Below are 27,619 nucleotides of genomic sequence, written 5' to 3'. Positions count from 1 at the left end.
CATCGCGTACCGTTGCCAAACAATGAGCGAGAAAAAGCCACGTTGACGAAGTCGTCAGTAGTGTGTGTTATTTTTCAGCCAGGAAACAGGAGGATTGTTATTTTCAACTAGACGAAACAACTCTTTGGAAGAAGCGCTTGACTGCAGCCAATAACAGTCATGTCATCGCCGCCAAAAGAGAAAAGCGAGACCAAAGCTGGGCATCTGCCAGCTGGTAATGTTCTCGTGCAGTTGTTTTTCTGCTGTAAAATCTTTTGCAGGAATCTCTGCTTGTTAGTTGCATGCCTCAAGAACTCATTTATTTCTTTTCAGACTGTATATTTTCATTGAATTAATCTTGTTCAGTGAACTGCAGTGAATATGTGACGTGATGCAGCTATTTTACTCTCTTGTCTGTTTCGTTCTGCTAATGGGTCATTTCACATGATGTAAACGTGTGATACCACGTTTAATGTGTTTCACTTCGTCACCATATCTGTCAGTGCGGTGTAAAGTACACAAGCAGTCAGATAACAACATGTGAGGAATGGTCCTAAAAGTAGGCCAAGGGAAAAGATAGCACAAGGCTGCACACTGAAAAACTGCTTGTGATTTAAATAAGAAAGGATTTCACATATGCTCAATGTATTCTGACGAATAAACTCTGGTGTTTGTCATATTGTGACAGTGAAAGCAGGAGGCATGCGGATAGTTCAGAAGCACCAGACTGCAAATGATGTGCCAGACAAGAAAGATGACAAAGACAGTAAAGAATACGAGACAGAGAGGTAAGAATGCTGACCTTCACATTTCTGTAGCATGCATTTAAATCCCAACTCACTTGAAGCTCTACACCACACTCGTCTGCTCTGACAGGCTATTTTTCTTCTAGTAATGTACAAGATAGACTATATATATTGAGCAGCAGAATCAGTTTTTTCCTGGAATAATACTCAATCTCTGTTTTAGTTAGAAAGTACACCAGAAGAGAATCTAGGCTTAGTTTGATTGTAGAACATTTTCTTTATAGCCTACTAAAGAATAAGGGCCACAAATAGGTTTCATTTAACACTTCATAACCCCTCAGGTATCTACACTTGTGTGCTTGTTTACTGAAGTACTTGCACTCACAAGGCTTCTTCTGTTAAAATATTCCAAAACCTGCCACTTCTCCAGCAAAACAGCTGGTGTGTCCCAAACCGCACACTTCTGCACATTTCTACACCATTTTTTTTAATGAGAGTAGTATGTTCACACTGAAAATGCAACAGAAAAAAAAGTGTACTATGAGTAGCCAAATGAGATACTACTTCAAACTTCAAAATGTAATGTGGAATGTTGGACACTTCCTGCACTCTGTGCTTGCGGTACGTAGCGGAAGGTGAGGAGTTACCTGGCTGTGTTGCTGGTCTGACAAAACAGTTATAAATAATGGAGAATGTGGCAGTTAGTGAATCCACCATCAACCCATGTTGTGTGAATATTAGTTGTTTGAGAAATAAGTTTTGAACTGAGTTTGGCTAACAAGCTAAAGCTAGCAGCAACACATCCTGTGCGGTTGAAACGATACCTCTGTCAGCTGCTTAAACGGCGAATGCTTCCGTGAAGTTAAAACGGTAGTGTTCCAATTGGGATGAAAATATCAGACATGGGGACTTGAGTTAGAGACTTGACTCGCAGTCGAGTTGCATTTTAATAGACATCAGACTTGACCTAAAATGACTTCAGACTTGACTCGAAGGACTCGTGAATATTTCAGAAATGACTTGAGTCTTTTAAACTTAACTATTGATATCTTAAAGGAATTTGTGTTTTATATGTATGGTTTTATTACATCTGCGTCAAATTTCCCCATGTGTCATGATTTTTATTTTTTTCTCATCAATCTACAATCCATACCCCATAATGACAAAGCAAAAACCAGATTTTTGATAACTTTGCAAATGTATTAAAAAGAAAAAACTGAAATATCACATTGACATAAGTATTCAGACCCTTTGCTATGACACTTGAAATTTAGCTCAGGTGCATCCCATTTCTCTGGATCATCTTTGAGATGTTTCTATGCTTTGATTGGAGTCCACCTGTGGAAAACTCAATTGATTGAGCATGATTTGGAAAGGCACACACCTGTCTATATAAGATCTCACAGCTGAAAATGCATATCAGAGCAAAAACCAAGCCGTGAGGTCAATGGAACTGCCTGCAGAGCTCAGAGACAGGATTATGCAAGGTACAGATCTGGGAAAGGCTACAAAAAAAAAAAAAAAAAAAATCGGCTGTATTGGAGGTTCCCAAGAGCACAGTGGCCTCCATAATTCTTAAATGGAAGAAGTTTGGAACAACCGGGACTCTTCCTAGAGCTGGCCGCCCGTCCAAACTGAGCAGCCGGGAGAGAAGGGCCTTGGTAAGAGAGGTGACCAAGAACCTGATGGTCACTCTAATTGAGCTCCAGAGATCATTTGTGGAGATGGGAGAAACTTGCAGAAAGACAACCATAACTGCAACACTCCACCGATCTGGGGTTTATGGCAGAGTGGCTAGACAGAAGCCTCTCCTCAGTGCAAGACACATGAAAGCCTGCTTGGAATTTGCAAAAAAGCACCTAAAGGACTCTCAGACTGTGAGAAACAAGATTCTCTGGTCTGATGAAACAAAGCTTGAAATGTCTGGCCTCAATTCCAAGCATCATGTCTGGAGGAAACCAGGCACCGCTCATCACCTATGCAATACCATAACAAACGATGAAGCATGGTGGTGGTAGCGTCATGCTGTGGGGGTGTTTTTCAGTGGCAGGGACTGGGAGACTGGTCAGGGTTGAAGGAAAGCTGAACGCAATAAAATACAGAAATATCCTTAATGAAAACCTGGTCCAGAGCGCTCAGGACCTCAGATTGGGCCGAAGTTTCACCTTCCAACAGGACAATGACCCTAAGAACACAGCCAAGACAATGCAAGAGAGGCTTAGGGACAACTCTGTGAATGTACTTGAATGGCCCAGCCAGAGCCCGGACTTGAACCCAATTGAACATATCTGGAGAGACCTGAAAATGGCTGTCCACCAACGGTTCCCATTCAACCTGAGAGCTTGAGAGGATCTACAGAGAAGAATGGAAGAAAACCCCCAAATCCAGGTGTGCAAAGCTTGTCACATCATACCCAAAAAAGTCTTGAGGTGGTAATCACTGCCAAAGGTGCCTCAACTAAGTGCTAAGTTAAGGGTCTGAATACTTATGTCAGTGTGATATTTAAATTTTTTATTTTTAATAAATTTGCTAAGTTATCAAAAATCTGTTTTTTGCTTTGTCATTGTGGGGTATAGAGTGTAGATTGATGTGAAAAAATAAAATCAAGCATTTTAGCATAAGGCTGCAACATTACACAATGTGAAATAAATGAGATCACTGTATTTCCCTGTAAACTCCGATATGTGCTAAGAGTCCCATGAAACATGATGGCATCCATCGTGCCATTTGTGCTGACATTTGGATGTGCCCTCAGAAGCAGAAACTTCAGGAACAACACATTCTCAAAGATTAGTCACATTAATTAACACACAAAACTAGCTAAGTTTACTGTCGCAAACACTGGGCAGAGTAGAGAGAGACAGAGAGGGAGATTTGTCCTGTATTTTAGCATCTTGCAATCAGCATGTCTACTGTTTTTTTTTTTTTTGTGGACTTAACAGCTGGCTAGTTTTTATAAAAATTATACCTAATGATATCGCATTACATTGCGTAAGTCATATTGCATTGCTTGTGTGTGTGTTCTGAGCCTTGTTGAACTGACTGTTAGAAAAACTGTGGCACCTTTATTACAAAAACAGTACAGGTTTAGTTAATTTAGTCTGTGAAATCATAAAATAATATGAAGTAAAATTTTACAAGTTAAGGTAGAATTCTATTAGCATCCCAGATTTTTCAGAGATCATACATTTTATCATTTTTAAGTAGAGAATTTAAACACACGCACAAAAGATGTAACATTTAGTGACTTGAGACTCGACTCACGATGAAAGACTCGAGACTTGTCTCGTACTGCAGTGTTAAAGACTCCAGAATTGACTCTGACTTCAGGTGAAAGACTTGTGAACATAATTTGGGACACAGCTAGTACTTTTTGCCTAATTGACAATTATAGATTTACTCTTTTTTTATTTTTTTTTATTTATTTTTTTTTTTTGTGCCTGTCTATAGCATGCCAAAATATTTAAAAAAAATTCAAAAGAGGTTGAAGTGACTAAATGACTTTAGAAATAATTCTATAAAGCAGTGAAGTCATTGCTCTGCATTGAGTCAGTGACACAGATGTGTGGTTCCCACATCGCTGAGAGCACATGACTTAGATCAAGTGAAGGGTTTTAAGCAGACCTCTCAGCTTATCAGAGGCCCTGTCTTATTACTCTATCAGTTCAAATTCCCTTTAGTCTGTGTTAGTTATGTGATCTAGTGCTACAAACAACTCTTTTGATAATGAATAAATCTATCGATTATTGGTTTGATTAGTTGATTAATCGGATTATAACATTTTCTATATTCAATATTTTTCCAAAAATGTAACTATGCTACACTTAATTTATTATTTTTTTTTATGTAAACTAATGCAACCAGCTGCAAAGCATTTATCAGTTTACTCAACCTTAAGGCCTTTGCACACTAAAGGCGACACGATTATGAGAGGTGAATTGCAGACAAATGGCCCTTTCACATAGAAAGCACATCCACGTCTTTTACTATAGGTGGCGCTAATCGACAAGCAATTTTACCCCGGTACGGTAGGTTAGCTGATCTGCCGTCAGCCCATCACGGATGAGAAGGACACCAAGTTTAAAAAAAGGAGTTCTCTAGCGAGCAGATTGGGGGAAAAAAGAAAACAGATTTCTCTACAAGCTGCAGCAGTGATAAAAAGTTTATGATTTTCTCAATGAGAGAGAAAACATTTAAGACACTTTCACAAACTATTTCAGTTCACCTGCTGGACAAGCTGACTTACGGTATTATCATGTGCACACAGTGTGAGGGGTGATTAGAAAAAATAGTGTAAAACATTTTTTATATTAACGGTTAAAACATGTTATCATTTGGAACAAGAGTGATTATACGCCACTGGCATGCATATATACTTGTGTTAACTGCATTTGTTTAAAATCACTGCAAAGTCACTAAAAATGACTGTTAAAACTAGCGATATTAGCCATTCACCGATGTATCGGCGAATATGTTTAACGATATGCGCAGATATGAAAACTTTTTTCAGAACATATAATGCAGAAAACAATGCTTTAGAATTGGTGTCATTACATAGTTTGTCCAGCAGAGCATGCTCCAACATTGTTTACAGAGCTGACTCTGAGCTGACGGGGGCTCTGCAGACAGGGCGGAGTTGAGCGGGTGTCTTCTCGGTAAATTGCTAACTAGTTTCTAAAATACATACTGGAAAGTTATTAAACAATGACCCGATCATTTTCCCTTTTCAATATAACTAATGTTAACCCTGTCCCTGACAACCATGTCACTCATGTCTGTTTGCTGTTAGCCAGCTAAATTTTGTCAGTGCATTTAGTAGCCTAATGTAGCAGATTGAAAGGTAAACACCAGAGCATCTTTCTGCAGCTCAGCAGACAACGGAGCGGTGGTGGATTGTGTCTGTTGAGTGTTGATTTCATGCTACGTTGTTACCTAGTTGGTGAGACGCAATGCTGGTCCATCTTTTACTCTCCGTGACAACAAGCTTATAGCTAACTAGCTAACCACGTAGCTACTTTCATTGCTGGTCAGCTGAATGGAAGCTAATGTGTAAACATGTATTCACCAAACTGTTTTGTTCAGGATTCACAGTTTGGTACCCCCTTCAACCGAACAATTCCAGTCATTGCATTTATAAAATGTAATATTTAAAAGTCTGGTTTTCCACCGTTGAAAGTTTCCCCTGAACTTGTATAGCAGAATACGGTGTAACACCACTGCCGCTGTTTATCTCGGCAGGTGTAAGTGCTTCTTGTTTTACAACCTGCCAATAATTAACTGGCAGTATTAAAATAGTCAGCATTTGACTGATACTAAACAGTACTACTGATGTTTATTTAGCTGTTTATTTTATTTTTATTTATTCTTTATTTTAATGGTCAGCATTTGACTGATACTAAACAGTACTGATGTTTATTTAGCCATTTATTTTATTTGAATTTATTCTTTATTTAAATGGTCAGCAACGGTCTGATACTGAACATACAGTACTGATGTTTTTTAAGCTATTTATTTATTTTAAGCTTTATTTTCTCAGTGTTCATTTCTAGAATTTGTTGACAATGTATAATAATAATGTCAAATATTCTTTGATAAAAATATTTGTTTAAGAAAGCAGTCTTCTGAGTAATTTTGCATAGTCGTATCGGCAAAATCGTTGCACAATCCACATAGAAAAGGTCTGTTTTCATTCCAGCTCAAAAATAAACTATATCGGCCACGATACTGGTAATCGGTGAATTCCCCCCCCTAAAATCGGTATCGGTCTCAAAAATCCCATATCGGTCGGGCTCTAGTTAAAACAAATGTTTAATTGTATCTGTTTAATTGCCATGTACATCTATTTGTGTTATACTTTTGTTCAAAACCCTTAAATGTGACTAGATTTAAAGGCTATAGTCTAATATAGTCTAAATAATGCACACAATAAAACAAAATTCCTAACCAACAAAACCCATCTTCAGTCTGACCCATTATTAGATACTTAAAAACTTAACTGCTGTCAAATGGCTGTAAACGAGGAGCACAGCTATATAGATTACATACTTTTGTGGAGAGGGGGGACACCACCACATTTTTGGTATACAAAGGCATTTTGATACAAAGACATTTGTATAGTGTGCAGGCAGTCACAGCAATTGTATATTATAAATATTCTAAGATCAAAGATGTTTATTAAAAAGGTTGGTGATATAAAGTCAGAGATGCTGTAATATATATTAGGAAAAAAACGAGAACTCACGTAAGATTAAATGCAAAGGCAAAAAAGGCAGCAATGTGAAATAAATTGTAAATCCAGAAATCCAGATTCTTTTAAAGAAAATGTAATCTCAACTTTTTCTACATTAGTGCAATCAACTTTTAAAATTGAGATTGTCTGACAAAATTGAAGTTGGGTTTTTTGCAGTGTACATTGTGCAGAAAAATGTTAAACCTATAACGCCGTATGTATCAAATGTGATACACAACGTTTGACGACTCCTGTCTCACTCTCTGTTCAAGCTGAAACACAAAAAAAACCTATGGTATGTAAGTTTCACATGTTTTTGGCACCATCTAGTGGTTATTTGTGAAAAGTCGTTTCAATGTTTATATCAATCTATTTAAAATGGTGGTGGACTTCTGCAAAAAATGACTCTTATATTGGGAAAAGTGACAGCTTATTTTAATAAAGTAAAAGTGACAGTAATGATTATATTGTTACTGATATTTTAAAATGAGTATTTGCTTAATATAGGCAACTTGTGCTTGGTTAAAATTTTGTATATTATTTTATTGAAAAAGCATGTTGAAATTACATGTATCAAAAATGATACAATGGGCTTTTAAGGTACATCTTTCAATCACCGTTACATTGCATTCATGCCCACTATATAAAAAAAATTTTTAAATCACAGAGCTTTAAAAATTCTGACATATACATAGATAACTACAGCTGTTTCTGTGTATTTCAATATATGCAGCCTGCTCTGTCATTTATAAAGATCTCATTATTTTACATGCTGTTATGATACCATACGTTCCTGAGACCCAGTGAAAAATGTTTTACAATTTCCCTTTTTTAAATGTCAGTATAGTGTTTGGTGCATAAAATACATATGATAAAAAAAATGTATTGAAAATATGTGCTGAATTGAACTGAGATACATTTCAATCCATATTTTTAGACCAAGGAGAGGAAGTTGTTATGGCCAAACTCTCAAACATTTGGTATCTCTGAAAAGCCCAGGGAGTCCTCAGATAATACCAGATGATTTACCACTGTAGCATATGTGGGCTAAGAAAAACTTAAATAACAAAAGTCCTACACAAAAATGAATTGTTGGGCCTCAGGAGGACAATGACCTTTAGAGCCTAATGTATCAAATATGATATATATAAAAAAAACTTGTAAATTTATTTTTTCTAATGGTACTAAAAACAGTTTAATATAAATCAAATTTCATTTCAGGCTTTACAGGGTTAAAAATGCAAAAGTTCCAACAAAAGAGCACAGATCCAACTAATTAAAGGATTTGATGTTAATTATTGATTTATCTAATTTTTTTCGTTTTTATCTATTAGTTGTTATCAGTCCTAATGTGGTCCAAATTAAGCTAGAACATTTGTAATGATGTCACTCTTAGGGCCCATCTGCCCCTCTCTATGTAAGAGTGAAGGAGAATGTGTGAGCAGCTCGCTATCATCTTCACAAAACCTTCAGCACCATAAAATGGAGGCTGAATTTTTTTTGTTCTTGATTAGCACATGATAATAATTTTTGGTTGCACACTTCACGTAACACACTCTATGGTGTGTCAGCAAGGAGCGTTTGGCAACAGTTGGATTTCACCTCATGCCTTTTTTCTTTTTCTTCATTGTGGTTCAAAAAGGAGTGTAAGTGAAATGCCTTGTTCATTGAATGATCCGCTTGTTGCTAGGTAGATGTCTAGCTGAAAGTCGCATTAGCTCCACTATGTTATGCATTGCATCTCAGCAATGCAAACGTTTTTGTGGCTTTGAAACTTTCCTCTTTCACTCTCGTGTTGTGCTGACTTGGTTTCAACGGTGCAGAGGTGTGTCCACAGGGTTTGATTACTGCCTCTGGTAGGCTTTATAGCTCTGTTAGTTGTGCCCTTCCAGCACTGAGTCCCCAGCACCCCATTGCCTGATGTCTGATCGCCCACTTCGTTACAGTGTCTCTGCAGGTTTGCCCTTATCTGCTTACTCAACCTGCTGCAGGAAATCCTAAGAGGTGTATCAATACTTAACAAGCTTAAAGCTGCTTTTAACGGGATAGTTCACCCAAAAAATTAAACTCTGGTCTTCATTTACTCACCCTTGTGTTGTTCCAAACCCTTATAACTTTCTTTTTTCAATAGAACACAAAAAGAAGTTAGGCAGGATGTTAGCCTCAATCACCATTCACTGCCAGTACAAGGAAAGTGAATGGTGACTGAGCCTAACTTTCTGCATAACATCTCCTTTTGTGTTCCAAGGAGAAAAGAATGTCATATATGGGTTTGGAACTACATGGGGATGAGTAAATTATGACTGTTTTTTTGGGGGGGAGGGGTTGTGAATTATCCCTTAATATCTGTTTGGCATTCCTTCAGAAACATGGCACCAGTCCTAGAGTGGACATCAGAGAAGAGAGTAAAGCTGGTTTCAAAGCTAAAGAAATGCACTCTAATGTTAAAATGTGCTCCACCTCCACCTGCATTATTAGGTTTGGCAAACCAAAAGGAAACTCTGCATTTTCCTGTGTAGTCTCTTTGTGTTCAGATGTTTTGAAAAAGTTTATTTTGGTTGTTGACACAATTGAGGCTGAGACTCCGTGGATGGTTAGTATAATCAGTTCATTTATTCTGTCTGAGTTTGTGTTGGTTTAGCTATTCGGTATGTCACTGTAACATTATAAACTTATAACATTATGACTCTTATTTCTTGACGTAGTGCACCTCTGGGGTGGAGTAATTGGAAATGCATATTGCTGATTCATGGAAAAGTAGTACCAGAATGGTTTAAAGGATTAATTTGTTGATATTTGGTGTTTTGGTATAGAGTGTAACAGTGCCTGGCCACTTTTTCAACCGTCTTGGTTTCGGTAGTATTTTTTCCATAAATGTTTTAATATGGTTTTCATGAAATTCTTCTTGGACCAAACATGAACCAAACCAACCAACTTCAATGTGACCCCCAATGTTACAAACTTTGATTTGAAGTAAAAATAAGTATTTGAAAATTGGGCAAAAAGACAATGGTACAAGACAGTACTTGACATCTTTAATGATAGAATGAACTGCAATCCCATGAAGCATTGTGATGACTTAATTGAATTAAAAAAGATTAAAAAATATACATAAACTCTTGATTTAACATTTTGATTTCAAGTATATAAACAATATTTTTTAATTAGTAAATAGTATTAATATATTACAAAATAGTAAAATATATGCAAATACATATGTAGTTTGAGACTGTTTTTCACCAGAAATTCCACTATTAAACATTTAATAAAATATGATTTTTGATAAAATAAGATAAAATAACTCTGACTGATGGCATCAACAGAAGCAAATACCAACAATTAACAGCCTCTGAGATAACGGTAGGTCTGTCTTTAAAGGCTAATATGTTATCATTAAAAATTCCCTTATGGAGAAAATAAATGGAATTTTAGCATCTGGCACTTTATTAAATGTCCCAATAATGTCTAATAGGTTTGACAAGCATTTAATGTATCTAAAGAAATAAAATTAGCCATGCAATTTGAAGCTTAGCAACAGGAATAGTTTCACAAGACAACACTTCACAAGATAGTTCCTAAATGCCTCAAAAATACATCCTTCAGAAATGCTGCACAATTGAATCTGGACATCTGCCAAAAAGCTGATATTTGGGCTGGGCTGCATGTTTCCAAGGCAGTGCACAAGATGCATGGTATAAGTGCCAAAACTAAACAATGGAAGAAAAAAATGCCTGAATGCGCATCTTTCCCCTTGTTTCCTTCATCTGGCTTGCTTTCTGTTTGGAGAAACCTTTGGGATGTCCTAAGCAAACACTGTTCCTTCACATTGCTCACATACAAACAAATTTACTTTACTAGAAATGCTTTCACTAGAATCAGGATGAAGTCAAATGCCTTCCATGGCCACAGATCATTGCACTTTTATGGGCAGCTCTGAAGTGAGGATTGCAGAGTGAACTCCATCATATAAAGGACTGGGTGTTTTTCAATTTGAAGAACGGTGCAATTTCCCACTACACAAAATTTAGGATTCATACTACAGAATTCCAGAATGATTTAAGCTTTTCTAAAGGCCTGACTCTTATTTTGTTCTTTATTACAGATATTAATACATTATGAAATCCAGTAGCTGTGCCAGATGCACACACTCTCTCCCTGTCTGTCTCTCTCTCTCACTCTCACTCCCTCTTCTCTTTGCTTGCTGAGAGATGGCCTGCATTGAAGCTGTAAGCAGGTGGCTTCTGATGGAAAAACTGCATTTGTCGTAGCAAGTCAAGTGGGACTGTCTGGGTATCACCTGTCAAATGTAATTTGGTCTTCTCAGACAGATCGGAGGTCAAAATGAAATGGCTCTGAGACGCTAATGCAATGTGCTGTGTTGGTGAGGTCACTCTTCGTTGTATACACCTGTTTGTGACGCAATAAACTCCCTGTTCTACCCCAGTACAAGTCACAGTCTCAGCAGTCTGACCCTAGGCAACTGATCCGATAACTGACAATGATTGTTTGGGCTTTCTTACTATTTGGAGCCCAAGATATAAAACTTGGGAGTCAATTTACTAAAAATGTAGTGCATATTGGATAAGCCGGTAAGAGTGCTGGTAAAGGTGTTTAAATGCAATGTGAAATTGGGGTAATATTATGTGCCGATTGGTTTCAGCTTGAACCATTTATGACCTTACCCCGATGAAGGAAAACAGTTTAAGTTGTTTACATGTCTGTAAACGTTTACTAAGGTTTACTAAGCATAATTGGTGTAAGAATGTGCGTGTAAATGCGCTCATTGAAATTCTTTTCAACGCAAACATGCCTCCTTTGTAAATTAGTCTAATTTATAGATTGTGCTTTTTACCTGTCGCAGTTAACTTTGCCACTATTACCGCACAGACAAAGCAACCGAAAACATATTTGTTTTATTTTAAAGATGTTTGTGGACATTTTCCTTTGATCATGGCAGCAGTATTTCAATCAGTAATAATGAGCATTATAACCGCACATGTATCCAGATGCACAATGAGGTTGGGAATGAGCCAGAGAAAACATATGCTAATTTTGTGTCAAATATTTCTAATTTTGTGACAATTTCTGGATTTTTGATTGTTTCCAGTACAATAATTAGTTTACCTCAGAATATCAGGGCACCTCAGTATGTCAGCAGTTGAGATGTTGTAAGCAGACTGTTTGTGTGTAACACATGGAGTGTGACTGCTAGTGACTGGTAAGCAGAAACAAGTCATTAGTTGCACCCTGGAGCAGGAGCTGTTTCAGTAGAAGCTTATAGGCTGCCTTGTAACTCTATTCACATACTGCAGTAAAAATGGTTGCCACTTAATTTTTTTGCAGTGTCCCCCTGCCTCCATTCTACTACGGATGAAGCTGTGGTGAAAATTGGGATGGTATGCTAGCTTTTATGGAGAAACCTATTGGGGGGGAAAAAGCGAAGAAAAACTGGCAGATTGATGACAATTATTTCCATGCTAGTTTCCCTCTATGTGCTGTTTAGCGAAGTGTGCTGATGCTGTTGCAAGAATTGGCTCTTGGAGTGTTGTTTCAGTTTATCTGCTTAAATTTGCCGCACTGCTGTGTCGGAAGAATTTCTGTCTTAAATATGTTATCTCATTACCACAAAAGTTACTTTCCAAATGTTCTGCCAGTCAGTCAAACAAACTAGAGTCCAAATCTGACTTCCGCATCCCTGTCACAGTTTTGATGAAAAAGATTATGACTTCCTTGTGCATTATGTAGATTTCTGCATATTTGGATCTTAAAATCTGATATTTTAAGGCAAACATTACTAAAAGTATTGTTCAAACAATCTATTTGAACAAACCCCTAACCTTAAGTATTAAACTTTGGTGTGACTCTGATTCATCCTGCATCATTTGCTAGTTGAGAAGAGTGCTTTTACTTTCCTAAGAAATCAAAGGAGGAATTTTCACCTGGAGGATGATAAAATGGGCAAACAAAATCTTATAGATTTACATTGAAGGAGGTACCCAAGCCATGTCTAGGGCAAGAGTATCTTATAGACTTAAGTTTGGGCTATTTTCAAGTGGGCTATTACGAAAGCACTAAAACAACTTAGAAAGTGCCTAGCAATGCTTAATCAACCACTCAGAACACCTTATTAACTACAAAGCAAAGTCCCGACAACACCCACCCACAAAACCCTTGGTGGTGAGTTTTGCACAGGCAAGAACCTCAAGAACTGAAGCACCATCGCTTTTCTTTAGAACATGATTAAATCTATTTGTAAATAAAAGCCTTAAATTTAATTTGATAACACACTCAGTATTGTTTAGTGCCTTATCTTCTTTGAACATTCATTTTCACAATCAAGGTAACTGATAGAATATGATTTTATAATTCAGAAAAAACCCCACGGGTTAGTCTCACAACAGTGCAAACTCTGTGATTGAGGAACAGATGCATATATTATTTTATGCTTTTGTTAATTAATTTTACTGGGGAAGGGATTTTGTAACCTGATGATAGTGATTACTGTAAGCCATTTATCACAGCACTGTTGTATCTGTATTGTGCACACCTGGCATATCATATGGGATTAATGTTTTTATCATTTGGAACTCCTGTCCCTCTTTCCTGAAAATAAAATAATATTGTGTTTATTCGACTGACAAATTAAGTACGATTTTAACTGTAAACCTGAGCAGGCTATGTTTAAAATAAGTCTTATGGGTTCAATACAAGTTAAGCTCATTCGACAACATTTGTGGCATACTGTTGATTATCACAATTTATTTTGACTTGTCCCTCATTTTCTGAAAAATCTGTCAAATCTGGTTGCAAGGCACTTACAATGGACGTGAATGGGGCCAATTCGTAAACGTTACAATACTCACTGTTTTAGAAGTTTAGCAACAAGACTTAAACAATATGCATGTTAACATGATTTTAGGATGTACATTTTTTATCACAATGACCTTTCTTGTGTAAAGTTATATCCATTTACAATTTAGTTGCCATGTCGATGTAATGCCGTAAACCCTGTAATCCCAAAAAAAACAACAATTAAAAACAACTTTACAGTTTAAATAATGCACAAGTTTTAAAAGAGAATTAATGTAAGTTCTTTTAAAAAGTTATAGGTTCACATTTCTGCCTTTTTAGACCCTCCAAATATGGGCCACATTCACTTCCATTTTAAGTGCCTCACTGTAAACTCTTTCTTTTTCTTTTTTCTAAGTAAAGGAGGGATGAGTCTAAATTCATTTTTGGTGGTAATCATTATGTCACATATGCTGTCAATCGAGCTTCATTTGTATTGAACCCGGAATATTCCCTCAGTGTACCCAGTGTAGGTTTCATGTTTTGGAGACCAACTGGAAGTTGGCCATTGTTGCAAAAGGGGAAAACATAATTTCATTGTATTGTGTTGAGGGTGGAAGTCGATCCAGTTTTAGTGGTGTCATTAAGTAGAATTGGACTTTGGGATTTGGATAGTGCCCCCGTGTCAATAGGCCTGGCCCCCCTAAATTGGATTGTAGAATGGTAAGAGTGGTAATCTAATTTTCCATCCCACTGAGTTCAGTGACCCCACATCAAAATAAATAGACCAAACAAATTGTATTTAAACAAAACATCAGTGCATTATGACTGCATAATGATATTTAGTGGGGTAAAGTTTAAAGTTCAATGTTTATTAAATATTTGCTTATGGTTCATAAGAGATTGTCTGAAAAGCCCACACTGAGCTAAAACGTCACTGGTGGCCAAGTGTTCAATGCAACTGCCTTGCATGTTCTGTCTTAAACACTTATTAAAAAAACATTTACACATTCTAAAGATTGTAAATTGTATGCATAACTTACACTTTAATTGAATGAATGAATACTTGGACACCTCCGACGTTTTAGTGCTGTAGGTGGAATTTGCAGACGATCCCTTACAAGCGCTTCTTAATGAAAGCCCATAGAAGCACATTTAGGCATAATTCTCCAGCTACAACAAGCATTGACCGTTTGAGTTAAATGTTTTATGCCTGTATGATATAGTCATATATTCTTCAACCTAATTGTGCTAATGATATCCTTGTCGACGCCAGAGAGCGTGGGTAGGAGAAACCGAATGTCAAACGAATAATGAGCCAACAACTTCTGGGGATAAGTTAGAAGTTCAGTGTTATTTTAGCATCTTTGGACCTGCCAGCTCCAGTTTCAGTTCTACTTAATGTGGATTATACGTGCTGGTGTAAATGTACTGTAAGTGTAAGTTAGTAAGTTTAGAGAATTTCCGAGCGTCGCCAGTTAGAGGTTGTGCTCCAAACACAAATTATCCATCACTCGGATGGATATGAGTTGTGAAGTTTACGTCATGGTTATTTTTATCCATCAGTAGTTGCTTTTGCATTATTTCTCCATTGAAACGTGCCTGTTCTCACAGATCTCTCCCTCTCTCGCACGTACATGCACGCACACACACAAACAGCAGAGTAAAGCCACGTAAAAATGTTTTTTATTTGTCAAAAAGTTGCTAATGCCATCCTACCCGTGTTCTGCTGCTATCCAAAGGAGAGAAACGATTGTACTACAATTACCTCAGGAATTATAAAACAGCTCCTATTTTAAACATGCAATTGTATCTAATATAGTTGCCAAAAGGCTATATCCATGTTTTGTTGATGAATTACAGAGAAGTGTTGATCTACAGATGTCTTCTCCAAAGATCCCTCAGTTATGTTCATGGTTTTTATAGAGATATTGTTTGGTTTGTTGGGTCAGTTTGCATTGTCACCACAAGCGAACCGCTCCAGCGTTCGTTTGATTGTTTTGGTGCAGATCCGAGTGTGATTGCCGTGTTCATATATGCCTAAATGCACCGAACCAAGGGAGAAAACATGCCAGGTTCTGAAACAAATGCTCCAAAGGAGCCAGGTGTGAAAACGCCCTTAGGTTCTTTCATGTGCAATGAAACAGTGAAAGCAGGATGTTGCCCTTTAAAAGAAGTGTATGTTTAATTTGAGATGACACAGCTGTCTCTTTAAAAAGATACAAGGATGTGAGACCAGGCTCTATCAGTTGAGCAGCACTGTTATGCTTCAAGGGGGAGATTAGGCAAGTCTCTCTCTCTCTCTCTCTCTCTCTCTCTCTCTCTCTCTCTCTCTCTCTCTCTCTCTCTCTCTCTCTCTCTGTGTCTCTCTCTCTCTCTCAGCTATCTTTGGAGTTTCCCTGCCCTCTCGCAGTGAGATGAGAGCCACAAACTTCTGACATATTCTGGATTTCACAGCATTACAGAAAAAGTCCCTTACATTTCAGCTTGCCCTGAAATCTGTGCTGTGATAACAATTTAATTGTCTCCTTTTATAGCTCTTGTTTCCTGTACTGTGAGAGCAGTGGTGTAATGCACCACAGACACTGTATTGTTTTAGAAGAGGTTTGTGGAACACAGCCACTCAAACATGAGTCTTCAGAACTTTCTCTTTGACACGCATTATAGTTCTGTTTTCAACTGAGACAAGGACCATTTTTCTTGTCAAGGTCAATTATCACTCTTGACCTTCTCTTCTGGCAGATGCTTTAAGGGAAGCGCTTGGCTTTGGAAAATAAATGAGAGTCATTTCTGGAACTGACGGCTTGTTCAGACCTCAAGCAATATTTCTGCTCTGCTCAGATAGTGGTGGTAAATTCCCTGTCCCAGAGGAATTTTTGTAGGCCGGGAGCACCTGGTTTTACATCAGACCCCTGCTTTACTCCCTCTAGTTTCACATATGCATGTCTGCTTAGTCCTCGAGCCACTGTGACCGGAATTTAAACTCAACATGAAATCAAAATTGGCCCCATTTACCTTCTTAAAGACTACATGAAATGTTTGACAGGCACAGTTTTCTGTCCTGTGTTGATATTTTTCACGCACATTATTAAAAAGAAGAAAATGTTTGTCTTTGTAATGTTTCATCGCAATTTTATAACTTTCCTTTTTTGCTGATATGACCTAGGCTGATTGGTTAATGTTAACCAGTAGCTAAATAGGCATTGTTGTAGGCTACTTTTCTAGGTAACGCAGCCTTTCTAAACTCTTCGTTAACGCAGTAATTTAATGCCTGTTCACATTCAAATAAAAATGGTTGCATTATTAATGATAGATTATATCATTGGGAGCTGGGAGTGTTTTTAGAGGGGAGTAGTCCTCAAACTGGCATTCAGGTCTTGCTCCATTCTGATATGACAACATGATCACGCAGGAAGTCGGCATGTTGTTTTCGAGAGTTCCGTATACTAGGATCGGCCACAATTCTGATTATGATTATGCCAACTCACCGACAAGCGGTGATCTCTTATCAGACATGTTTGCATCTGCTCCAGTGTGTTTACCTTTCCTCGTGACATGATCAGATGTGCGTTGTGTCAGCTGCGTCGGAGACCCGGCAGTGTTTCCCCTAGGATTTATTTCAGCAGTGGTGCTGTTGTGCTCGTGCCCACGAGCCTATAATGCTGGGTCCATATTTATGCATATCGGTGGAGCTTAAAACAACGCTAGAATCATAATAGATGGGTTATTCATGTTCGCCTTGTCATGTGTGTGTTTACTGGGGACTTTTGACACTTGGAGGGTTCTGGGGGTAAAATTTACTAAAACATCTGAAAATGTATAACAGTCTTGCCTAAATCTCACGGGGGGTTACACTTCTCAATTCTTACCTTTTTTTTTTCAGATGGAATTATTTTTAAAGTACAGTTGAAGTCAGAAGTTTACATACACTTAGGCTGAAGTCATTAAAATAAAAAATTTTAACCACTCCACAGATTTCATATTAGAAAACTATAGTTTTTGACAAGTCATTTAGGACATGTACTTTGTGCATGAAACGAGCAATTTTTCCAACAATTGTGTGCAGACAGATTGTTTCACTTTTAATTGACTATATCATACATTAAGTTAATTGTGCCTTTAAGCAGCATGTAAAATTGCAGAAAATGATGTCAAGCCTTTAGGCAATTAGCCAATTAGCTTCTGATAGGCTAATTGGAGTTAATTGGAGGTGTACCTGTGGATGTATTTTAAGGCCTACCTTCAAACTCCGTGCCTCTGCTTGGCATCATGGGAAAATCAAAAGAAGTCAGCTAAGACCTCAGAAAAAAAAAAATTGTGAACCTCCACAAGTCTGGTTCATCCTTGGGAGCAATTTCCAAATGCCTGAAGGTACCACGTTCATCTGTACAAACAATAATACGCAAGTATAAACATCATGGGACCACGCAGCCATCATACCGCTCAGGAAGAAGACTCATTCTGTCTCATAGAGATGAACATAGTTTGGAGCAAAAAGTGCAAATCAAGGGGGGTGGGGGGTTGGGGGCAGCATCATGTTGTGGGTGTGCATTGCTGCAGGAGGGACTAGTGCAGTACACAAAATAGATGGCATCATAAGGAAGGAAATTTATGTGCATATATTGAAGCAACATCTCAAGACATCAGCCATGAAGTTAAGCTCAGTCGCAAATGGGCCTTCCAACTGGACAATGACCCCAAGCGTACCTCCAGAGTTGTGGCAAAATGGCTTAAGGACAACAAAGTCAAGGTATTTGAGTGGACATCACAAAGCCCTGACCTCAATCTGATTGAAAATTTGTGGGCAGAACTGAAAAGGCGTGTGCGAGCAAGGAGGCCTACAAACCTGACTCTGTTTCACCAGTTCTGTCTAGAGGAATGGGCCAAAATTCCAGCAACTTATTGTGAGAAGCTTGTGGAAGGCTACCCAAAAGTTTGACCCAAGTTAAACAATTTAAAGTTAATGCTACCAAATACTAAGTGTATGTAAACTTATGGCCCACTGAGAATGTGATGAAAGAAATAAAAGCTGAAATAAATAAGTCTCTCTACTATTTTTCTTACATTTCACATTCATAAAATAAATTAGTGATCCTAACTGACCTAAGACAGGGAATGTTTTCTATGATTAAATGTAAGGAATTTTAAAAACAGAGTTTAAATGTATTTGGCTACGGTCTAACTTCTGACTTCAACTGTATATAATCAATGACGAGCACGATTGTGAAGTTGCATTTTTCCCTCTAACATAACATTTAGGTTTAAATTAAAAACCTAAATGTCTAGGTTTGTGGTTTGGGTGGGGTGGTACAGTTTATAAAATATGCATTCCCAACCCTCTCCGGTCATGTTGGAGAAAGAATAGCCATTGGCTAGTAAATTTTAGTTTTTACTCGCCAGACTTTTGATGGTATGTAAGTGTAATGCAACTGAAAAAGATATTAGGCAAACCAAGAAAGGAGGCCTCTTCATATATATGACTTCACGCAATATAGCATATTGTACATCTTATGTTTAAATTTCACCTTATCATTTTAATCACATTTTAGCATTTTAATTTCACATTCTATCAATTTATATGATGTGATGAAATTTTATTTTTAATAATGATACAAGCTGTTGTCACTGTTTGAAATTTCATACACATTTGACATTTTCACTAGGGCTGTCACGATTACTTGATTTAAATTGATTACTCGATTAAAAACAATTCTCGATTTCAAAATTGCGAATCGACAAATCGGAAATAAGGCGGAAGTGACGCAGTCCACGGATGAGGGTGCAAACACATAAGGACAAGAGGTGTCAGCTGTGTGACAGAGATTCATTTTAGATTTGATAAACAATGCAGGACCTAAAAAAAAAACATCACTTCAGCAATGCAGCAGCACTTGAAAAGTTTTCACAAACCCGCCAGACACTCACACGCGGTAAGCTCATCTGCATGCGATTGCAGTGCTGTGTGTCCAGATGCGTGAGAGAAGTTGAGCCTTTCATCGCTGCGTAGGACACGCCAAACTCAGCAAAAAACACGTTGGAATGCACTCTAAACCTATTTATCTACACAATCTTTTTGCAATATAGGCTTTTATGAAGCAACATGAAATAATGTCATTATAAAGACATCCGTTAGACTTGATTAAAGTTACACACGCAGTGATGGATGCACAAACATATTCTGTTCAATAAATCCAACCGAATCCAGACAGTCTAAGAAGGCTGTTTTTAGCCAATTATCGTTTGAGTTCTGTTCTGTGTAAATTAATTACCATTTGAATGAAATGCAATCTTTCTCCTCATGTAAATTAGATTTCGTGATGATTGTTTAAAAAATAGATTGCAATGCACCACTTCCAATAAATATTTTATAGTTTATGGTCATTATTACAGGTAAAACTCAGTGTGGGAATCCAGAGAACTTTTATTTACTGAATAACACCGCAGGTCTGTCTGTATGCTGTCAGTCAAAGCTCAATGTGAGTCTGCTTTCGTGATCTGCATGGATCACACACACAACAATGCCCGCAACTGCTGCAGCGCACCACATGAGTGAAAGAAATGATCTCACATGAATACTGTTAATATTGTATTCCGTTTTGCATTCAAGTGATAGTTAAAAAACAATGGCTTTTATATCTCTGTAAAATAGTTTAACTACATATAACTTATCCTCAATAAACTAGATTGATGGGCAGAAATTGTTTCTGTGAAGATCAAATATTTTATTTCCATGGCCTTTTTCCCATATTTGAGTTCTAAACTAAAATGGTTAGATCATGTTGTTGAACTAGTTAAAGAAAAAAGTAGATTTTGCATTTAAAAAAAAGTTGGGAACATCTGGAGAAGCTAATCTCTGTCAGCTTGAATATACATCTTTTTATTTAATAGATCTGCTTTGGGTGTTTGTTGGCTTTAGATATTACTTGCACTATTGTTTTGTTGTTATTCAATCGTAAAATACATCAAAACTTAGGCTAATGAATGCATTTTAGCCAAAGGTGACTTCACCTCGACAGCTTTGCCCAATCGGAGTTAAATAATTTTTCCGATTAATCGTCAGAATATTTCCGATTAATCGATTATCAAAAAATTCTATAATGGCAGCCCTGTTTTTCACACAGTTTTATTTTCTTTTGTTTGTTTTGTAACCCAGCCAAGCTGTATAGCAATTAAATTATATTATGTAATAGTAAAATATTTCTGCTTTAAATTTTTCACTTTCACACTTTATTTTAAGGCTCTCCTATTTACCCTCGAGCCCTTATTTCTCATGAAGGAAGAAATTCTGTTTCTTGCATTTTATCATCTCCACAGAGTTGTGGGCATCTCCTCTGTGTCACTGTGTGTCATTAACATTACGTGAATGAACCGACAATGACCACGGACATTTGCCATTACACGGTCATTAATTTAAAGTGAAACTGAAGCACTTTGCATTCACTATTTAATCAAGAAGTTTATACCTCATTTATATTTTCACGGGAGTTTGACTCAAGCCTCTGTAGACAGCACGCACATCAGAGCACTTCAGACGTGATTCATCTTCATGCGCTCTCAAGAGAGCAACTTGACGTCTGCGGTGCGGTTCCATGAGATGCTCAGAGTTGAACTGAATGAGAGACAAATGCTTTTTCCTGCGCGCTCATGAGACCGCATGCAGGGAAAGACGAGGCTGAATCCATCTTAATCACCTGCTTTTTATTCAGTAAAATGATCTCAGTGCTTCAACACTACACAACTCAATCACTGGTGAGTGAAATGTTAATATTTACTCACCAGTGGCTAATAACAGACATATTTTAGTCACATAGCACTAAATTTACTCGCATATGCTAATTATTTATTCGCAATGTAGAGGGCTGAATTCCTCTTCAGTTTCTTAAAGCCAGCACAACTAAAAACAACCTGCTCAAAAATTATTAGTTTTTTAAAAGAGGTATCCCTCACTTGGGGTAAAAGGCTCCCAAGGGGTTTATAGTGATACCGTGTAGATACCGGGACAACAGTTATCGTGCACAATGTCAACTAATGCAAATATTTTGAGACAGCAAGATGCTTTTTTGAGAAACAAATTAAAATTGTTTATTCAAAATAACCACTTCAGAAAAGGGTGCATAATTTCTTGTTAATTTCAAACACATTTGGCATTTCATAACATCTCAAGTATTCTATTTACAAATTAATCTCCATTGTGATTGGATCAGTCAATGTGAGCCCAACTATGAACATTTTTCATAATGAATCTATTCACCCCACTTAAGAAAAACAATGTGTTTAATAGGGGCCTTTAACCCCTGCAACAGGGGGGCTTTTTACCCCAAATACTATCCTTTCACTTATTGGACAATTATTGAATTTATTTTTGATAAAATCTCCTTGAACAAAATTGACAATGACAAATTAGTGCCTGACCGATATATCGGTCGGCCGATACTAGACTTTCAATGATATATCGCTATCGCTGTATATGCTTACCGATATGCGCCCATATGAAAACTTTTTTTCAGAACATATAATGCAGAAGACAATGCTTTAGAATTGGTGTCATAGTTTGTCCAGCAGAGCGCGCTTCGACTCCATTGTATACAGAGCTAACTCTGAACTGAAGATGGCTCTGTAGACAGGGCGGAGATCAGCTGTGTTTCTTCACTGTAAGTTGCTAACTAGTTTGTTAGAAATACATACTGGAAAGTTAATAAACAATGACCCCATCATATTCCCTTTTCAATATTACTAATATAATGTTAACCCTGTCCCTGACCAGCCAGGTCTCCTTTCACATGGGGTAACCTCCTCGTGGTCGCTATAATGTGGTTCGTTCTCGGTGGGGCGCGTGGTGAGTTGAGGGTGGATGGCTTGAAGCCTCCACGCGCGCCATGTCTCCTTGGCAACGCGCTCAACAAGCCACGTGATAAGATGCGTAGGTTGATGGTCTCGGAAGCAGAGGCAACTGGGATTCATCCTCCGCCACCCGGATTGAGGCGAATCACTACGCAACCGTGAGGACTTAAAAAGCGCTCTGGGAATTGGGCATTCCAAATTGGGTGAAAAAGAAAAAAAAAAGAACAGAAGGGTATTTAAAGAGACCGTATTCAATGACAAATGTTTTGCGTGTATCTTGTCTTGGACACACATTACATGGAACAACTTTTACTCTCAACGCGCTGTGAAAGGATCTCGCTGCTGAACACTTCACAACTAAACTACACAATAACAAGTGAGTGAAATGTAAACATTTACCAGCCAGTTGCTGGTAGCATAGCACGAAATTTGGTTGAAAATGCGAGTGATTTCCTCTCATAGCAGAGGATTGCGCATTGAGTGAAAGATCGATCTTGGGATTTAAGAATCGATATCGTTCAAATGAAGATCACGATTAATCGGAAAAACAATATTTTTACCCACCCCTAAATCATATCTTGCGGTTCCCATACATTGCCTTGCAAAACATGGATTATCTTGTTTCATTCATGTGATTTTATACCTTTGTGAGCAACATGTAGAATAAGGATCCTATTCTGATAATCCTGTTTTTCTGTGGTGGTCCACTGAATGCTGCTCACATGTGCTGAATGTGAAGTCTGTTTGCTGATGTTTGAAGCTAATTCCCTGCACTGGCATTCCGTCCATGCATCCCATTAGCTGTGTGTGTGGATGTAGAAGGCACTTCAAAGCAGTGATGTGGAACAGAGGGCATGTGCTGACAGCTACATCAGATCTGTGATTGAGTTTTCACTCTGAGGTCCTGCGCTCATAATGATGCTGCCTGTTGACCTTCAGCTAATCAGCGTGGCCCTCATACTTTGATTTCATGCCACTCGACAAGGTACTGTCAGCTCGGCATAGATAAAATAATTACATTTGCATTTGTATCATGCAGATGGTGATGTATAGTCCTGTCTGTTTATCCTAAAATAAATGTCTGTGATTTGTGTTGCTATACTGGTATTAAATGAACTGATTCTTATCCAAGCATTTGTGCATTCACAGATACCTTGTATCTAACATAAATGTCAACAAGTACATTTTAAATAAAGACAATAAAGCCTATTTTTATTTTTTTAGGCACAATCATACTGGTCCTAGAAATGGCTTGTTTGTCTTTAAGTAATATATCATTTATTAGTTCTTTCTTTTGTGATGAAATATGACCTTTTCTAAACAGGTTTCTTGAAATCCATTCACCAATCAGATGTCTACATTCACATCCATATTAAAGCCTTTAAGAACACTTTGCTTTTAATTGATAAATATGTTTGGAAACCTCATCCTATCTCTTCCATTCCCTAAACGGCAAGCAGAAAAGTTATCTGGTTAAATTTTGGCCTTCACCTTCAATAAACTCAGTTAAAAGGTGTTTTTGGGCGAACACAAGGTAGCAGTATTGAGCCAAATTTGGCTCAAACCCACAGAAGGCTTTTTCTTTTCTTTTTTCACTGAAATATGAGTGGTGTTTCATTATCAGAATGCAGAGTTGTTTGTGTTCTCCTTCACATTCCCTGTGGGAAAATTAATTATCCTAAAAAAAATCGAAGACTGATTAAAATGCAAGCTTATTTTCAATCGATTTCTGTTTGACATTAAACTAGAATAGTTTGCTTCAGGATCACTTTGCACTGATGACATCAATTTGACTCTTGATTAATTAACTGGCACTTATATTTGAAAGTGTTTGTTTTTTAAACACATTGCCTTCTGTTGGTAACTGGGTTTTTTTTCTTTTTCTCTCTATCTCTCATCTCTAGCCCACCGAAGCTGCACGTTGTGGTCTCAGGTGTTGTCACTAAGGTAGGTCCCTATGTAAATTTACTAGACTATAATATCGTAATCAAAGGCCAGGTTGTTAATGTTAAGAGTCATGTTATTCATCTCCCTTGACAATCATTTAATACATAGGCTGTGTGCCAGGTCCAGTTGATATATCCACCAGACGAGCACATTCAATTAAATTTATTTCAATGATATCATGTTCCAAGTGCACTGGGTTCCTGAGTTGAAAGTGGGCTGAGACACAATTACAGCTAAAGTGGACCAAAGTCCAGGTACAATGTGAATACATAGAGAGAACTGTCTGAAGTCAAGGAATGATCTGTGGACACATCCAAAAAACAAAGTGACACTATTTTGCACAACTAACATTTTGAACTGGAATAATATCTCTTTGCTGGTGTGTACCAGTTGTCCTATTAACCTTCCTACAGACTTAAACCAGCCTGGGGCAACCACTTCTGTCTTATCCATTCAAAAGCAGTGCAATTTTCATCTTAAACCATTTTCCCAATCAACTGCCCTGGGCTTTGGGAAGCCATTGCCTGAGGCTTGAACAGAGAGTTTGGAGAGTTTGCCGATATAAGTGAGCAAAATTTGTTTGTCAGGTTTCACTTATTGAGATTATATCAGTAGTCTGATGTGCTTAGAATGGGGTTTGTGTAAGGGCTCGTCACACAGACCCCACTCTGCGCGTTTCCAGCCCGGTCTGACCTTAATCCGCTCTGCCACTACGGGATTGGTCATGTCTCAGAATTTAAAATGCTGATTTGATGGAGACTGTGACATAATACATCCATCTGTGCATGCTTACAAGGATGATCATGCAGTGCTAGGAGGAGTTTGCTGTTTCTTTAATACAATTTTATTCAGCAGGCATTACATTTTAACCCCTGGCCTGATGAAGACCTAAGAGGTGTCATGTTTGTAGAATGTCACATTTGTTGAATAAAATTCAGAGCAATAATAAGTGTGCTGACATTGACATTTCTTTTTTTTAAATGTTGCCCATAATTATGCATTTTCCATTCCTGCACGAGAGAGAGAGAGAGAGAGAGAGAGGATGCACATGCACATGCAGTCCTTGCGCTGAGGCAAAGGCTTTTTACTTAAAGTGCTCTAAACGTTCTCTGGTGCTCAAGAGTGTCTTTACCTCTCCCTCTCATTTCAGTGACACAATTTATGCAATAATTCCTCTCTAAATGCTCACATCTGAGACATATTTGTGCTCCATCAAATCTGTGAGATGTAAGTGTTTTGTAAATAGACTGGAAACAGGCAAATATAAGCTTATGTTCAGTCTTGACTCCTTACACTGTCTTGGACTGTCCATCCTGTAATCTCATTCAAAAGCATTCACATATTTGCTGTAAAAGGCTCTCATACATTAAATGGATGTTGAAGAATGTCTGAGGCGGCTGCTTTCTTGGAATATCAGATCTTTTACTGGGCATCAGTTGGCCTCTTTTCAGACCGTTTCTGCATGGGCACTTTCCTTTTCTGTTAATAAATGGATACCAAACAGCTCCTTGTTAGATGTTATTCTCATAAAATATGTAGTTTAGCTTTCTAATTAGGTTACAGTTGGTTAATTACTCTCGATGGCAACCAGAATAAAATTGCAGCCAACTTTGTTGTCATTAAAGAAATATTTCAAGTGACTCAACTTAATGTTCTGACCCCATAATATATTCTAAAAATGAGATGTTAGGCAGGATGGATGATGTTCCCAAGCTCCAAAAATGACAAAAAAGCATCATAAAAGTAACATAAGTTGACTAAACAACACCTGTGGTATATTTCAGGTCATCTGAAGCCATACATTAACTTTGTGTGAGGAACAGACCGAAATGTAAGCCATTGTTCATTGATAATCTTCCCGTCTGGAATTCTGAAATCTCATTCATACTTGTTTTCAGTTCCAGTATGACACCTTTAGATGCATCAAACCAAGTTTGACTTTTTTTTTTTTTTTTTTTTTTGGTGTTTCATGGAAAAAACAAAATAATACTGGATTAGAACAAACTGCCATTTCACGGATGTTTTATGCACATATATTTTAATTATCTGTGTACTGATTGGTTGCTCTTCTCAGGGTGATAAAGACTTCACACCTGCTGCTGCCCAGGTGGCCCATCAGAAACCAGTGCCCTCGGTGCAGAAGCTGCCTTCTGCCCACCACATCAACCAGCACATCCACCAGCCCCGCAAGTGAGCCACCACCGTGCTCCAGACCACCACCGGAACACCGCACGGGGCCAGGACCACACCACCCCCCAAAACCTGCTCAGGTTGCCAGGCATCTCTTGCCGTGAAGCATTCCGTAACCCCACACCCTTCCAGTCTGTGCCTGCAAATGTCCTGTTTCGACCAATATCGTGACAATCCTTTTCTCCATTCCGTTCCTGTACATCATTCCAACACTAAATTTGAGTGCTCCATTGCAAATCACTAATCAACATGTTAATTCTATGGGTTCATTTCAAGAGGGATGAGTGGAGCTATATTTTATTTTATTTTAATTTTGTTTTACATGAATAATTCTTGATGTAAATTGTATAAATAATGTTTTTGAAGTCAGTGAATGTTGTATATTAGGTAGTAGGTACTAGGTGTGGCTATCTGAATAAAGAGTTAATATTAAATTATGTATGGTTTTTTTCTTGAGTATATTTTTGAGAACAAAAATATTTTTTGCCATAATATTTGCCAGTTGTGATTGCTATCCTATAAAGGGGTCATGACATGCCTAGTTTAATGAATTTGAAATGTTCTTTGAGGTTCACTTTTTTATGCACAAAAAGCAGTCATATATTTGTAAAACAGGATAATTTCCCAACCTCATTCTGACCCTTTGTCAGATTCACTCTGTTTTGGTGCTGCTTCTCCTTTAAGACTTGACAGTAAACACCCACTGTTTGATTGGCTCTCTACTCTTGCACTGAAAAAAAAAAAATGGAAAGCAGCTCTATTGAATATACTAAAACAGTACTTTTGTCATGAAGCAAAGGCTGAAGAAACATCAGCATACAGATGGAAGATCGATAGACCCTCAGCACCATACATGTCATACTGAACAAAAAGATATCTATAATATGCTAATGTTTAT

The 27,619-nt window shown here is 37.7% G+C and overlaps 1 protein-coding gene across 1 annotated transcript; it reads left to right on the top strand.

Moving 5' to 3' along the window:
* Positions 1-27,155, top strand: LOC127434775 (death-associated protein 1-like). The gene is made up of 4 exons (XM_051687743.1): positions 1-214; positions 668-767; positions 24,489-24,531; positions 26,606-27,155. Exons 1-4 carry the CDS (start codon positions 160-162, stop codon positions 26,723-26,725), a joined length of 318 nt encoding a protein of 105 aa, XP_051543703.1. The 5' UTR covers positions 1-159; the 3' UTR covers positions 26,726-27,155.
* The last annotated feature ends 464 nt before the right edge of the window (positions 27,156-27,619 follow it).

Source organism: Myxocyprinus asiaticus, chromosome 44 (assembly GCF_019703515.2).
Source record: "Myxocyprinus asiaticus isolate MX2 ecotype Aquarium Trade chromosome 44, UBuf_Myxa_2, whole genome shotgun sequence".
Classification (NCBI taxonomy): domain Eukaryota; kingdom Metazoa; phylum Chordata; class Actinopteri; order Cypriniformes; family Catostomidae; genus Myxocyprinus; species Myxocyprinus asiaticus.
The sequence above is the reverse complement of the archived record's forward strand: the minus strand, read 5'-3'. Positions and strand labels throughout refer to the sequence as shown.